This window comes from Epinephelus moara, chromosome 23, assembly GCF_006386435.1.
Source record: "Epinephelus moara isolate mb chromosome 23, YSFRI_EMoa_1.0, whole genome shotgun sequence".
NCBI classification, from domain to species: domain Eukaryota; kingdom Metazoa; phylum Chordata; class Actinopteri; order Perciformes; family Serranidae; genus Epinephelus; species Epinephelus moara.
In genome coordinates this window covers 31,875,809-31,891,840 of record NC_065528.1, presented here as the reverse complement: position 1 = coordinate 31,891,840, position 16,032 = coordinate 31,875,809, and the positions used below count along the sequence as shown (strand labels likewise).

The following is a 16,032-nucleotide window of genomic DNA, read 5'->3' as shown; positions in this document are numbered from 1 at the left end:
TTTTTTCATTGATATAAAAATTAATATAAAATACAGGCACATAGAAGGACATGAAATGATGGCAAATCTGGTTAGCCCAGATTGTCCAAGATATAGCATGTGTATGTAGCCTTTATAATGACTGTGATATGAGCTTAAAAGTAAAGGCAGTAAAAATATCCCAAAAACGCCTAGGGCCCATAGGGTTAAAAGGGTCCCATTTATGAATATTTTCACTATTATTTTTAGATGGGGGGTTGGTCCTAATTCCCATTTATCATCTAGTATGATGCCTAACTTTAGTGGATCATAACATGTCGGGTGTTAAAACAATCTGCAGATAATTTCATTCAAAATGAGACTAAACCTTTCTATGAATGTCAGTTTTGAGCCAAGACGAAAGCTAAACTGTGTCCTTAAACAGAAGGTACGACTTTCTGTCTGTAGCCAAGTAGATTTCCAAAAAAACCTGCCACCCCTGCCTGCTAGTTCAGAGGAGTGAGAAACAGCAGTCAATGACAGTATTAAACAATCAGTAAAAACTGTTTATTCAACAACTGTGAATCACCACAACCACGGCAGGTCCTTAAACATTAAGTCATAAAAGTATGCCCTAAAATATTAGGCTGATTGGTCCAGTAGTTGGCAAGATTAGCCGTGGACACATAGATACACACAACGAAGTGCATGAACCCCTTCAGGCTTAAACCCAGAGGAGACAGTGATACAGATTGCATATCACTCTACGTTGATGATATTTTATTCTTCTTTCAGATTTGTATCATCTTTGCTTTACTTATTGAATTTTCTGGGTATGAAATTAATTCAATCAGTATCAGCAGGAACTTGTTCTGGTCACTGAAATATTGGAACTTTTTGTGTAAAGAAGCCAGAAAGTGATGTTTAAAAAGTAATACATAATGTGCCGCTTATGTTAAAGGGTAGTCTCTTTTATTAACATAAATATTCCTCTACATTTACATATTTAATGGCTGCTCCCTAATAGGCAACCCAATGTAAGTTGACCAGAACGGTCAATAGTTTGCAAGATTTCATTGGTTGCTTAGCAGCAGGAAAAAAGAAAAACAAAACTGAAACTGCACCTCAAAATAAATCCAAACCTATATGACTGGAGCATGTGGGAATTTAATTTGAAAGGACAGACACAGGAAGTGTCCACGCTCAGCAGTCAGACAGGAGTCAGGTTAATTTCCAGGGCTGGTACCTGCGGTTATTCCACAGGCTAGTTAATAACATGTCGGGCAGGAAATCCAAAGTGTGGGATGTTTTTTAGCATCATGACAATTGTTTACCCCCAAGAATTTTTAAAAGAGGCCGACAAGAAAATTTAGATTTCATCACAAAACCAGCTAACAACACCACAAACAGTACAACTACACTACAACTCCCTCCAAATACACTTATGCTATGACTTTTCGAAGTTCCTTATATGTACAACGAGATCCATAAATAAACCAAACTTAACCATCACCACAAACTGAAGCTCGTCCTCTACTCCAGCTCAGTGATCAATATTGACTTCTTGAACTATTGATCAGAATACTAAATCAAACACAGTCGATGCCTCACATGAGGTATTTATAGCCCGGTGTTACAACCTTTATGTTCATGTGTTAAACAGCTCGGAACATCACAACAAATACCTGAAGGAATAACACTCGGAAACTAACAGTTACAGTTATTTTCTCAGTCTGTCTTTGAATTGTTTTGTCTTTAAATGTCATAAATCAGTTTAAAAAATGCTGAAAACAAGCGCAACATGTCTTGTTTTGTTTGAGTAACAGGTAAAAAAAAACAAAAATTCACTTTACTATGAAAAAAGACAAAGAAAAGCAGCCATTCCTCCAAAACAAGAAGGTAAAACAGAGAGAAGTTCCCCATTTTTGCTTTAAATTTTAGCTCTAGACTTGTTTGCCGTTGATGAAATCCTCTCAGACAGTTAAGGAGCATCTGTTATTTCTCCTCTCACCATTATTAAAGTCTCTATAGTGAAATGACTTTCTACTCCCTCCCGCTTACATATGCACATATATAATCATGTCACCATGCTCAGTTGAATTACATGCACAAACAGTTGGTCAAAAAAACATAAATAAATGTAACTTACATGTGAGTTGATCATTAGAGTTAAATCTAGTGTTATAGGTTTGGTAAGTTTCTGAACACTAAGTGATGGAGTTGGAGGGACGGAGGAGAGGAGGAGGGGGACAGCTGGCTCTCCTACAGAGGCACTGTGAGAGGATGATGGGAAGAGGAGGAGGAGGAAGAGGAGGAGGGTGGGGTTGGGGGTGTTTGTTGCCTGGGCTGGGAGAGTCTGAAGGGGGGAGGAGGGGCCGAGCTGGAGGCCAGCAGATGGACCCCTGCGAACAATAGAGGCGGACAGATGCAGCCACAAAGAGCGGCGACCACACACTCGACACACACACATACACTTCAACGCACAAAAACCAAAAACCAACCTGCACATGTGAAAACTGAGAGCAGACACGTCCTGAAGCTGCAGTTCATCTGACGGCCACCAGGGGGTCAAGCTCAAAACTCACTTCATTATTACTAATAAACATGTTAATAAATATTCTCAACAAAACTTTCATGTAAACTTAGAGTTAATTAATTATATAATAATATAATTAATTATTTTACATTGTTATATTTTTCTTTTTCCTCATATGTAGCTCATTTTGTTGAATGTTGTATTAGTTTTAAACTGTCTTAAAGTATTTTTTAATCACTGATTGACAACTGATTTTTTTGTTTTGAGAAGTGCTTTATAAATAATAGTTTATTCTTATTATTATCATTATTATTTTTTATTAACCAAACTCCACTGCAGCTATTCTCTCTGTTTTAGATTTATTTAATTAATTTAATTTATTATTTATTTATTTGTTGTGTTTTGTTTTTCTTTGCTTTCGTCCCCCAACTGATACAAAATATTCAAAAGAAAAAACAAAACAATATAAGTAACAACCACTTTCATTATTAGTTAATCTGCCAATTATTTTTACGACTGGTGTAAAAAAAAATGCTCATCACAATTTCCCAGCGCCAAAAATTACGTCATCAAATTCCTTCTTTTGTCGAACCAACAGCCCAAAACCCAAAGACTTCATCTACCATCAGTAATGACAAAGAAAAGCAGCACGTTGTCGCCTTTAAGAGGAAATTTCTGACATTTTTGCTTGAAAAATGACAGTCGATCAATCATTTAACAAAATACTTGGCGATCAATTTTCTTTTGATCCACTAATCAATTAATCAACTAACTGATGCAGCTCTATTCACAACAACTGACACAACACAGACAAAGACACACACACACACACACACACACACACACCAGGGTGCTGAGGTCAACTATTGATTGACTCGAAAATTAGTTATAAATTAGTGCTGGAAGATTTTAATGTAGCTCCGGTTCAAACATTAAGAGTTGCTGTAAAAGCAGGAATATTTTCTGGTTTTAGTAATTTGTAATTCACATGATTCATTGATGGACTGCACATATATATTAAAGAAATGTGTATTCACCCCAGATGAAGACAGAAAGCATAAAAAAGTTTGGTGAATAAAAAATAATTTAGGGGAGCTGTGTGACGTTTTTAACGCTAACAAGAATTTCCTGGATTTCTTTTTTATTTTATTTTTTATCTTTTTCATAAAATAAAAAGAACAAAGTCCTAAATTATGACAACGTGTCAGTGATCTAAAATATTTTTTCTGCTCTATTAAAAGCAATGAAACACCTATATTGTACATATTTATTTCATAATATCTTTTTCGTATCTTTATTGTAATGTTTTTATTCGATATTTATGTTCTTGACTGTTGCAGTACTTTGCCTTTATTTTTAATTCCTCTTTATACGTTTATTGTATGTTTAATATGAGCACATATGAGACCAGAGCATTCATTATAAGTGAAATTCTACTTGGTAATACATCGTATTCTGATTCTGATTTGCTAAATCAACCCTCTGATATCTGTGAAACTCTTCCCTGTGAAAACATGTCCAGCTAATGACGTCATTTCTGTCAAATACTGAGTCATAAAAACCTCCTTTATTAAAAAAATAAAATGTGAAAACTCACCAGTTTAATCACTTTTTCAAAGTAATCAACTTGTTTAAAGAATTTTGATGAATTTGATTCATCTTGAAAAAGTAAAAAACAATAATAAGGAATCAATAAAAAAGACTTAATTGAAATTGAAAAATAATTGAAATACCGTCACTCTTTTAAAGAAAATTAACCATTAAATGACTGAATTAAAAACAAAAAAACAAAAAAGTATTTTTTGTGTTCACAAGTTTCTTCAGAGCAGCATCAGAGTAATAACTGAACATCTGCTGTCCACAGAAGCATCTCTTCAGAGACATATGAGAACTTCCTGCAGTCACCCAGGGGGCTCTGAGGGGGACAAAGGCTGAGCTTTTTGTCCGTCTCAACCCTCCCCCTCTCTGTGGGGCGACAGCGCCCGAGGCAGGGAGGGAACATCCCAACACACTCGTCCACGCGGGAGGAGCGTCGCTGCAGTGCAGGGTGGTCCACATGCTGTAACATGAGGGAGGAGGAGGAGGGTGTGCTGCTATTTGTTTACCCCAAAGGTGAGAAACACAAAGTGTAACAGTACCTGGAGCTCCAGGAGACGTCACGTCTGAGTTCACACAGTGAACCAGGTCTGAAGGAACAGGAGCCTCTGACTGACAGGGAACAAGTGACCAAGTGACAGGTGTGTCATCTGCCCCAAAAACAACCCCATATCTTCCTCCACACTTTTCCTACAAGAGCCTCGAGCTTTCAATGCTCCTGAGAGTTGATTTCATAAAAATATATTACATGTTGAAGCTTCTCCAGCTCACATACTTTATTTCATTTCCAGATATCTGCCTCCACAGCTCTGGTGTGAACAGGAGCAGCAACATACCAGAGTGAAACTCACTTAGAGGACACCTATCTGCTCACTGAACATCTCAACATACTCCACGTTCAAGATTCGGCTAATTTTATACCTGCAAAGTCAAACTTTTTTGGCTTCATGTGCCACTTGGCAACTTTTATAAGAATGAACAGGGTCCCACCTCCAATGCTGTATCCAGTTCTCTTTATATATCCATGCTACACTGTCACTGCAGCTGGAGAATGACTGCAACGGAGAATAGCGGCACTTTCTATTGTGAAAAATATGAATAAAATCTTCTAAACAGAGCCCAACAGGAATATGATCTGAACTCTGTAATCAACAATATCCGCAACCAAGTTTACGTGTTTTCCTGGCATTAGCATGTAGCTACTTGTATCCGTGTACGTCAGGTAAACAGTAGCGTGCCTGGAGCAGATATTAACAGGGTATTCAGAACAGTCTGAAGTCTTAGGGGCCGTACACATGGTGCGCTTTTTGGGCGCTCAAATTCATTAGCCCCTTTTACACTGCCAGATTTTCGGCAAATGTTGGGCCGTTTTGCCGGCAAGCTGTGAGCGTTTAGNCGAAGAGGCCATTAACCGTCAGATGACGGGGACGGTGAAGGACGGGCCGACTTACGAGAGATTCGCCGAAGGACTGAACAGCCACGGCTTCCCTCCCACGTCACTGTTTACGTCACATGCTGAGCTACACGTTTTGTTACTTGCTCACGCCCCCCATTGCCCCGAAAAAGGCACATTCTGTATAAACAAAAGTAGGTAGGCGGCATTTTGCTGCACTCCCCGATTTTGTTTTTATACTGCCAATGCTGAAAAAAGACTGATTGGGCTTTCCTGCAAATTTGCACAATTCCTGTCTAAAAAGGGCTAATGTTTTCATTGAGCACACTCAGCAGGTGCGCTCAAACGCGGCGTGAATGCGTTCTCAAAACGGTTACCTCATTATCTGAAACTTTTTTTAAATGAAAATCTGACAATGTAACATTACATATGTCAGAAAATACAGAAAAGCAAAACAGGTCCCCTGTAAGGAGCACTTCATCTATTCAGAATCAGAATCGGCTTTACTGGCCAACAATATGATTTTAAATTGCTCTCAATGTGACAGATAGACACAGACATAATGGCAAAGAACAAGGACAACAGAGCTGAACAAATAAAGGTAAAGAATAAAAAGGACTATTATGTACATAACTGTACACAGTACTGGGCTTTGTGAAAAAAATATTTGGATAGATAAATGTGTATATAAATGACCAACAACATAAAAAACACGTCTATACCGTCAAAATTTGATCAGCAGAGATGGAAATATCCTGACTTTTACTCTCTAGTTTGGCTCCTACATTCCCCATAATGCACCTGGACAGAGTCTCTTCAATAGAGCCTCCTCACCTGGTGAACAGTCACGTCATTCACCTCCAGTTTGTGCATTTTTCTTTAGCATTACAAGTCAAATAAACTCTTTTTAGATCATTATCTTAAATAACGCTCAGATTCTGTGTCTCATGTTGAGGAAGACCAATCAAGCAATTATCCTGTGCTAATGATTTAATTATCTCATTATTCTGACAACAAATGGCGTCGTTTCCGCTCATCAAAGTCGAATATTAATCGTCTCGATTCCAATTAATCAGCGGACAGTTTCTGCTGGAGCGTAAAAACAGTATTAGGTGTGTTCAGAGGATGTTACAGTCGATCGTTATCTCCTGATGAAGATCTTATTATCAAAATATAAAGATGAAAACTGTTTTTTAATCTCAAGTTGTGATGACAAAAAACTTTTCTCTTGCGTGATATAAAAATACAAAGTCATGATTTAGAGACTGTGAGCTAAAACACCTCACTGAGCCACTCTTCTTCTTGTCCTGTTTTTAAACCAGCGCAGACTCCAAACACCAAACCTGGAGCAGCGCAGCCGGCGACGCTGTCGACTCCGTGTTTCTCAAGGTGTATTTATGCGGCCTGTCATCGTCTTTGTTTCCTGTTTACTCGACCACATCTTACAATAACCTCTGACCGCTGGAGCCTGACTGAGCGCGCTCAGTGCCAGTACGTGCTGAGGACAGATAGTCGAGCTAATGTTGCTCAGAGTGAACGCTGGATGTAAATCAAGCGTCGTTTCCAAACAGTCAGACTGCGGTTTACCAAATGTGGGAGGCAGAGCCGGCATATGGTGAGTAATTAGGCTCCGTGTCAGACAGGAGACGAGACCTGGACCAGACGTGAACCTGAAGACCTGCAGCCCGCTGAGCCGTGAAGCACCTTCACTGTATTATCTCGTGTCTGACACGTGTTCATGTCGTTATTTATAGGAATTAATTCAATAATTCTAAACAACATACTGTTTGTCCATATCTCTCTTCAACATAATTTATACACTATAACAGAAACTGGAAGGTCCCTGTAAGAAAACAGTCTCCTCAGTGCTTAACAAGGTACACTACACGGCCAAAAGTATATGGACACCTGAACATTACTTCCATATATGATGTCATAATGTGTTTCTGACATCATGTTCATTAACTTGGCTCGACTATAACAGTCACCAGATTGCCACTGGCAACCATTTTGAGAAATTCTTTGTCTTAGTTTACCATCAGTGGTAACCACTTTTAATGCCGCAAACCTTTGAGAACTTTTCAGCACAGCGTCCTTACCTCGTCTGCTGGATCACAAGCTAGAAAGAACTTTGCTTTGTTGCCTTAAAACATTCTTTTATGTCACAGTTTTGTGATTACGCTGACGTATAACTGCATAATATCTTAATTACTCAAAATATAGGTAACTAAAAATGGCAACTATATTTTTAGTTTTGGCAACTGAAAGCTCATGCCTGGTTACGAACCTGGCAACCACTTTTGAAGTTTGTGTTGAGCCCTGATTGCTGCTGTAACAACAGCGGGAAGATGTGTTCAGATCCTTTACTTCAATTAATATCACAGTGTTGAAATCGTAGCCCCTTCTACACTGCCTCTTCAAGGCATGAATTTTGATGCCGTTATACCGCCTTGCCGTTCTGTTTAAAAGGCACAATCCTGGAATGAGAGGACAGAGTTGATTTGCCTTTAATGCGGCATCGGAGGTCGTAACAGCCCCGAAATGATGTCTGTATAAAAAGGACAGCCAGCAGGACGGGTGTGACGTTGTGACGACGTGATATGTGTGCAACCCAATGCGCAAGATTTAGACAGTAGCTGGTAGCAGTTAGCAGCTAGCTCAAGGAAGAAGAACAGCAGCCAAAAATGTCCGCAAACTGAGAAAAGAATGAAGTCCGGAGCTCCTTACCCTTCGAGCAGAGGACGAGATTAGGGCTGCTAAACTAACGATTATTTTCATTGTCGACTAATCTGTTGATTATTTCTTCGATTAGTCGACAAATCATTTTATCGAAAAAATTGTTAAAATGTTGAAAAATGTCAGTTTGTGTCTCCCAGATCCCAAAATTATGTCATCTAATGTCTTGTTTCGTACTCACGCCAAAGAGTTTTAGTTCACCGTCACGGGAGAGTGTGTAACGCTGCCAATATCTGAATGTAAGAAGCTGCAATAAGAGTATTTTGGGTACTTTTATAGTACTTTTCTATGAAAAAAGGCTCAAACCGATTAGTCGACTACTAAAATAGTTATTATTTTAATAGTCGATTAGTCATCGATTAGTCGACTAATCGTTGCAGCCCTAGATGAGATCAGCCACAATATAACACTGATGAGATGATAAATGATTGTTGCTGCCATGGTACGCCATTGTTATTGTTTATAAAGTCCAACCAACGTATATGTTTTATGTCAAACTAGAGGCCGACGCTGTTGTTGTTTCATGTCATCACCGTCATGCTTTTGTTTATTCAGCGATGCTGGTCTGCTGTCTAAAATCACACACTGGAGCGGGATGATGGCGCCGTCGTTTGGTTCGGAGTAAAAATGCAAAGGAGGCATAAAGAAGGGACTTTGTAGCAGCCCTATCATGCACTCTCTATGTAAAAAGGGCAACTCTCTTTTAAGTTCTGCACTCAAAATCTAACTCAAGTAAAAGTCGGTTAGTATTATCAGCAAAATGTACCTAAAGTAACGACAGTAACAGTATTCATTGTGCAGTAAAATGGTCCCTTTTGTTTTAACCTAAGGGCTTTAATTGTAGTGGAGTCTTTTCATGATGTGGTATTAGTACTTTTAATTCAGTAAATGGATCTGAATACTTCCTCTAACACTGCTAGTTGGTCATTTTTTCTAACCAAGCCAGACATGAACACACTTCTGATTCAAAATTAAGTATTCCTAAGAAGCTGGCTGCATCGTTGATGTAAATAAAACAGTTTAGGAGTTGAGAAGGTGGATTGTTTTTGGGCCGGCAGTTTCCTTCTGCCTCCGGTCTTTAAGCTAAGCTATACTAAACTAATATCCATTCTCTTGACAGTAAAATGTGGGACTGTTCCTTTAATTGCTGTACTAACTGAAACTGTCTTATCACAGTTTATGGAGGAGGCGCAGAGCTCCATCTCCTCTCTCTGTCTTTATCTGCCTCCCCCCTTCTTCTCCTTCTTCTTCTTGCCTCGCCGAGTGTGACGACTTTCAATATCAGTGTATTTGGTTTGAGGCCAGCGGGCAAATATTGACAGAGTGGATCTGAATGAAAAGATGCTCCGTTTCTGCAGCGCTGCGTCCAAGACAAGTTTTCCTCTGCGGTCGGAGGAGGTTCAGCATCATGGTGGGGCTCATCGGAGGAGGATGGAGGATGTTTTGGACGGCAGCGTGGGGCCTCCCATCAACACCGCTTTCTCTCGTTTATTCCCCCTCTCTACACGCGTCCCACTGACTGCTGCCGCCATCAACTCAGCTGGCTCTGAACCATCAATTCCTGCAGCACAAATCACTTCCTCTTCACTCCAGAGGAGTCATTAAATACAGGTGTGCTGTCTCTAACGCCGAGCACACAAAGTGACCCTGACTTCTGCATGAACTAGTTCCCTCTCTCCGACTCAATGATTTGCTCCGTCCAGCCAATTACGGAGCTCTTAACAAGTGACCGACAGCTCGCCGTTAAAGCAGCTCCCCCCCGACTCTTTTTCCTGCACCATTATAGCTCATCACTTCAAATTAGATCTACAAGTCAATACGAGGAGTCAATATTTAATTTGCTCACAGCAGGTGGTGATTTAGTCAGAGACATGGTGGATCTCCAGCATCATAAAGACTGTCCTTCATGTGAGGCACTCCGAGGGCCGAGACACACAGGGAGGACACGTAGCAGGGAGGACACGTAGCAGGGAGGACACGTAGACAGAAAACTGGACTTTATGGTTTGATTCAGGGGGTTTAGTTGGCTAAAAGTCTGGGTTTCCTGCGTGTTCCTAAACACTATGGGCATCTTTAGATTTCAAGATGTTAAAACACATTGTACACATTGTTGGTTTGGGTCCAGCGTTAATCCTCTGGGGATCATGAATATCCACATCAAGTTTCATGGCAACAGAGAGCCGAACTGAAACCAGAACTTCTTCAAAATCACATTTGTAATAATTCCAGTTCATAAAATTCCAGCGTTACTCAACAACATATCGTGTGATTCACTCCATATGTCTAGATAATGATGGTTAATCTTTTTCAGAACAATGCACTATTGTTGTTTAATCAATATTTTTGTTTTTAGCCACATGTGCCGAACACCATTACCCACAAGTCCACAGACAGTAACAGGTTACAGGTCAATGGAAAGCTATGAGAAAATAGACAACAGAGAAAACAGCAAAATAGTTGAATGGAAATATAAGAAGAAGAAACAAAGCTACAATAGCGAATACAATCTTCACTGGAGTTTTTGTTTGTTTTCTTGAAATTGTCTTTGCTCAAGCTCAAAATATTCAAATTCTAAGCGGCTGCTGTAAATAGTTATTATCGTTTCAACTCCACCACAGATATAGGAGAGATTTTGTCTCTTTGTCGGCATGAAACGCTGTTCTAATGAGGTGCAGACTTCCATCTGTGTCACCGCGAGTGCTGGACGGAGCAGTGAGTGACAACAACCCTGCCCACATTTAAGAGGACTGTCTGTGGTGGAAACACTAAACGGACCGAGGGTCTAGGTACCATGTCTGAAGGGTTACTTTAAGCCCTGTTTCCGCCAAACACTTTCGATACAGTATCTTTGGAACCAACAGTAACCCTCTGGCTACACGACTCAAACTGCTGGGCCCCCAAAAATGTACTTTGACCACCAAATTTAGAGCGTCTATCCCCGCTAAGGGTCAATTTCTGTTTTAAAGTTGTATTTATCTCCATTTTAGGAACAATCAGTTTCTAAATTGTCCTACATATGATTGTCTGCCTGTGTGATGAGCTGTAGATGAGTCCTGGGTGTCTCAGTGCATGCTGGGATATTCTGTGACTCCTTAAAACCAACATAAAAACACAGGATGAAGGAGGGTCAGAAGAGCTGGCTCCATCCTGAATTAGTCAGTTTTTAGGGAATTAAGACAGCAGCCTGCCTCCCTTGATGTCGACTGGCTGTTAAACACCACAGAAGCTGTAAAAGTCTCCCGAGGATCATTTAACAGCTTCACTCTGTGTCGTATTATGATGTTCTGAATTGATCTCCCTCTTTGGCTGTGTCTAATTATGCCTTGGGGAGGTAACAAAGGAAGGTGTTGCACGGCGTACTCTTCATTACTTGGCTGGAGGAGGACCTTGGCAGATGCTCAGTGAGTCTTTAGCCACAGAAATAAATAAATAAATAAATAAGAAAAAAAAAAGAAAAAAAAGGCAGCGAAGGACTTGTGTTTATGTGTTGTGTTAATATGGCCGCCGGCAGTTTGTTTCCACGTCGACACCACCAGGGATTTCTGTGTTTTTCTTCTGCAAAAATCACTCATAACTTTTCGCGAAACGACGGTTGTTAGTCTGAAGAAGCGGTTTTAATTACCTCCTCTGGTTAACAGCAACAGGAAGAACCTGATAAAACACTTCACATGACTGTCATGGCGCGTTGAAAGCGATTGGACGGCGTTCAAACTGACAGGAGTCCTGCCACAAGCAGCTGAGAGGGTAAAAATGCAAATCTACCCATTTACAAGGTAAACCTGTAAAACAAATTCAGCCTCAATTACACACGCCGATGCCTTGCAACAATTATCCACCCATCACAGAGCGCAAAGTTCATTTTAATTAGGTTTTTTTTTTTTTTTTCCAGAGCTCTTGTGCACGCTCGGCTCTGTGAGGGGAAATATATGTGAGCGCCTGCAGAAAGTAACGCCGCAACAAAGCGAGGAGGAGAAATCGACTTCCACTCCGTAATGAATCGCAGCTCTGAAATTAAACTGACGTGTAATGAATCTTTTTTTTTTTTCTTTGACTCTCCTCCCTTTTGTCTCTGCTCTCTGAGAGCAGCCGAAGAAAGCCATTTACATTCTTCAGCATTTTCCTGCAGTCACAAATGCTTACTGTCACTTTGGGAAAAGGACAGAGATGAACTGTGGGCTCATGCAGGCCGACACAAAGGAAACTGCCCCGTTCACTGTTCTACAATCAGTGGAGGAGGAGGAGGAGGAGGAGGAAGAGGAGGAGGGTGTGTTAGAGGACGATCAGTCTCTCTTCTCTTTGATCTACAACAAGCGGCCACATTTAAAGTGTCAAACTTTACAGAAAGTTTGGCATCATTTGTAGAGCTGAGGAAACTTTCAGCCTGTGGATGATGTTATAAATATATCATATAAGATTATAAAGAAAACAGAAACAAAATCTGTTGCTATAGTTTCCTGAATGTATTTAAGGAAGTTGAACAGCATCTGAAAGTAACTCAGGATAGTCCAGGGGACTCGGTTCGATTGAGCGGGGAATGCCCAAAAAATTCACACCTTCATTTGGTTCGGTTCACTTTCACACTGCACTTTTTAAAGCGGACCAAACCGCCTGGACAACATCACGTAGTTACAGCAGCTGCGTGGTATTGGGCGGTATTGCCCGAAACGACCACTGACCAGGAAGAAAAAAAGCACGAGGAAGAAGAGAACCCAGCTCATCGATTGGCCAGGCCCGAAAATGGAAATCAATCTCCTTCAGCCGGCTTGGTCACCACAAAAACACCAAACACCAAAATGCACTGCGCTCTACATCACTTCCTCTCTTTGGTTCACTGGATGGTCCGTTTGCATTTCCCACTGTAAGCAAACCACACCAGGGTTCACTTGCAAGTGAACCGAGACCCCCAGTTTTCAAGCAGACCAGGGTTTGCTCGTTTGGTCCGCACCAGAGCTTGAATGAGCGTTCACACCTCTCCAAACAAACCGCACTATCCATGGAAGCGGACCAGGGTTCTTTTAAAGCGGACCAAATAGTGCATGTGTGAATGCGTCCTAAGTATATGCACTTAAAGGAAATGGCCACTTTAGAGTGAAAATACAGACAGTACTTACTGACCCTCATGCCGACAAGAAGTCCAGTGTAGTTTTTTAATCCACAAAACTTGTTCGGGGTATCGGAGGATAACAGCTAGCTGGATTTTTCCATACACTTGAAGTGCATGGAACCCACGTCCAAAATCATTTTGAAAATGTAATAAAACTCCGCTAATGCATTTAAAAAATGTCAGAACGGCTCATTCGTCGTAATCCAAGTGCCCTGAAGCCGCGGCATGCAAAATTGACGTGAAAAGACGTAATTTACTCCACTTTTATAGCATCATTTCTCACCGTGGTCAGCTAGCCTGTCCCACAAGCTGCTGTGTTTACATGGCAACTCGTGCGAGACTCGAGAACGTTCAGAGATGTTCTTGTTCTCGCGAGTTGCAGGCTAACTGACCTTTTCAAGTCAATTTTGCATGTCGCGGCTTCAGAGCACTTGGATTACGACGGACGAGCCATTCTGACGTTTTTGAAATGCATTAGCGGAGTTTTATTACATTTTCAAATTGATTTTGGACGTGGGTTCCATGCACGAAATGCTAAAAATCCGGCTAGCTGTTATCCTCTGATACCCCGAATGAGTTTTGTGGATTAAAAAACTACATTGGACTTCTTGACGGCACGAGGGTCAGTAAGTACTGTCTGTATTTTCACTCTAAAGTGGCCACTTCCTTTAAGTACTGCATGTAGGTAAAATTTTAGGTACTTTACAGGAGTATTTCCAATTTATGTAACTTAATACTTTTGCTCCATCTCAGAGATAAATATTGATACTTTAACTACATGATGCTCAGAATACTTCTATACTGTTACTACTGATACGTGTACTACTACTAAAACTAGAGCTGGATTTTTATTGGCCCACATAATAACGATAGTTTGGAGCAGAAAAATCCAATGGCCATTTAATCGCCGTGCAGTGTGGTGTAAATAAAACCAGTGTTCATGTCCTTACCTGTCCATTTTGAAGTTCATTGAGGCCTTTGCACAACGTCTGATTCTGAAAAACAGAGAAAGAAAAACTGTAAATATTAACAGCTCGACTGTTCAGGCTGAAACTCAAACATCAGAAATACATTGTTGGACTTTTACAGACTAAAATTTCGGCTGCGAAATACATTTCAAAACATTATCATAAACCAGTGTGATCAAATTTCTGTTAATTAAGATTTAAGTGGCTGTTAATTGTTCTTCATTGACGCCCATCTTGGTTTTTGTCAGCTGATTTTCATCTGAAAACTGCAAACTTTTCTGATCCACTTCATGCTGCAGTGAATCCTCCTCCTTCTCCTCTTCCTCATCCCCCTACCTGCACTTTAACAAACACTAACAAACACCAGTGAACCCTCTGGAGGCTCAAACACTGTCGTGCCATCACAGCTGGACAGCTCCCAGCCGGCAGACCGAGATCTGCGTCTATTTGTCATCTGTAATCTAATGGAAACGTGTCGAGACGTCTGGGGAGCGGAGCAGAAAAACTGAAGCTGAGGATCTTTAGTTTTTTATTTCCCTGCAGCAGGGCAGGTGGTTCGGATAGACCGAGAGCACTGAGTGTGTGTGTGTGTGTGTGTGTGTGTGTGTATATGTGTGGATAGTCAGATAGATAAATAGAGGAGGATTCATTCGGTATGCATTACTTTTCACACTGGGGAAATTTATAAGCAGAGTGCTGATAGTTTCCAAATCAGTAGCACTCGGCAGTGGAGCGGGGTTGCGTCACAGAGAGAGAGATTACTGCACTGCAAAGCCCGAACCATTTTACAACGTCTACACTGTGTTTGACGTTTTACTATGTCGACTCATTCACTCTCACTGCTCCCTCTGTCTGCTCCTGCAGGCTGTTTCACTGAGTTCAGTCACTGCTGCTGCTGCTGCTGCAGAGGATTTTCTGCTTCTCAGTCATCAGCAGAGGAGGAGTAATAACTGGAGATGACCTCTACTACGACAGCATGAACAGTGCAGAGGGGCAGGGGGAGGAAATGTTCAGTGCTGTGCTTCAGGGTACTGTGAGCAATAGAGCTTTACAATTTGTCATCCTGGCAGGTGTTTAAACACTTGATTTCCACTGGTTCTTGTTTTAAAGCACACAACCTAAAGTGTTTTTAACAACTAGGGGGACTCAGGAGGAACATTTTGTTTGTATCTCTGAGTTTCCTATGAATTAGATCCATATTGGACGAATGGAGTATGTAGTGTGTACCACAGCGAGCCGAGTTTATGCTTCACAATCCACCTTTTTATATAGTAACTGATCTTTCCCCAACTGTTTTAGAGCCGAACTACAAAGTCATGAATTGATTATTAAACTTTAATCAACAACAGGTGCCCAAATCATTTACCCCGATGACAGGACAGAGACTTAATCTGATGGTTTATAAGAGAAACCAATTTTCAGCTATTATCTCTGACTTTAATCAGACTCTAATCACCAAACACAGATATAGCCAGAAAAAAAAATCTAAAATGTTGGCGTCAGGTGTTAAAGAACGTTGACAGTAAGAAGTAATCCCAGAATTTGCAGTCGTCCAATAAAAACACTGTTTGCTAAAGGAGTTTGGATGCAAGTGATGTGATGGACAAACATTTGACGCAATCGACTAGGCTTGGGGAGGTATCTATTTTTCCATACCCTCATATCTTCCTGAATTTTCACCAGGGTATACAGTATGTGATGGTATTTGCATGTGGCGCATGATGTGCACTACATACAGAAC

General features: G+C 40.7%; 1 protein-coding gene across 7 annotated transcripts in view; it reads right to left on the bottom strand.

Annotated features, from left to right (window-relative positions):
• phf21b (PHD finger protein 21B) overlaps positions 1–16,032 on the bottom strand; it is a 143,441-nt gene that overhangs the window by 59,338 nt on the left and 68,071 nt on the right. For 6 of the 7 annotated variants that reach the window (XM_050035919.1, XM_050035922.1, XM_050035920.1 and 3 more), the window contains one exon: positions 14,274–14,318. In XM_050035919.1, coding sequence (XP_049891876.1) covers positions 14,274–14,318 — 45 coding nt within the window. Of the gene's footprint in view, positions 1–2,107; positions 2,211–14,273; positions 14,319–16,032 lie in introns of those variants that run through there. The other variant, XM_050035923.1, reaches the window with a different exon arrangement.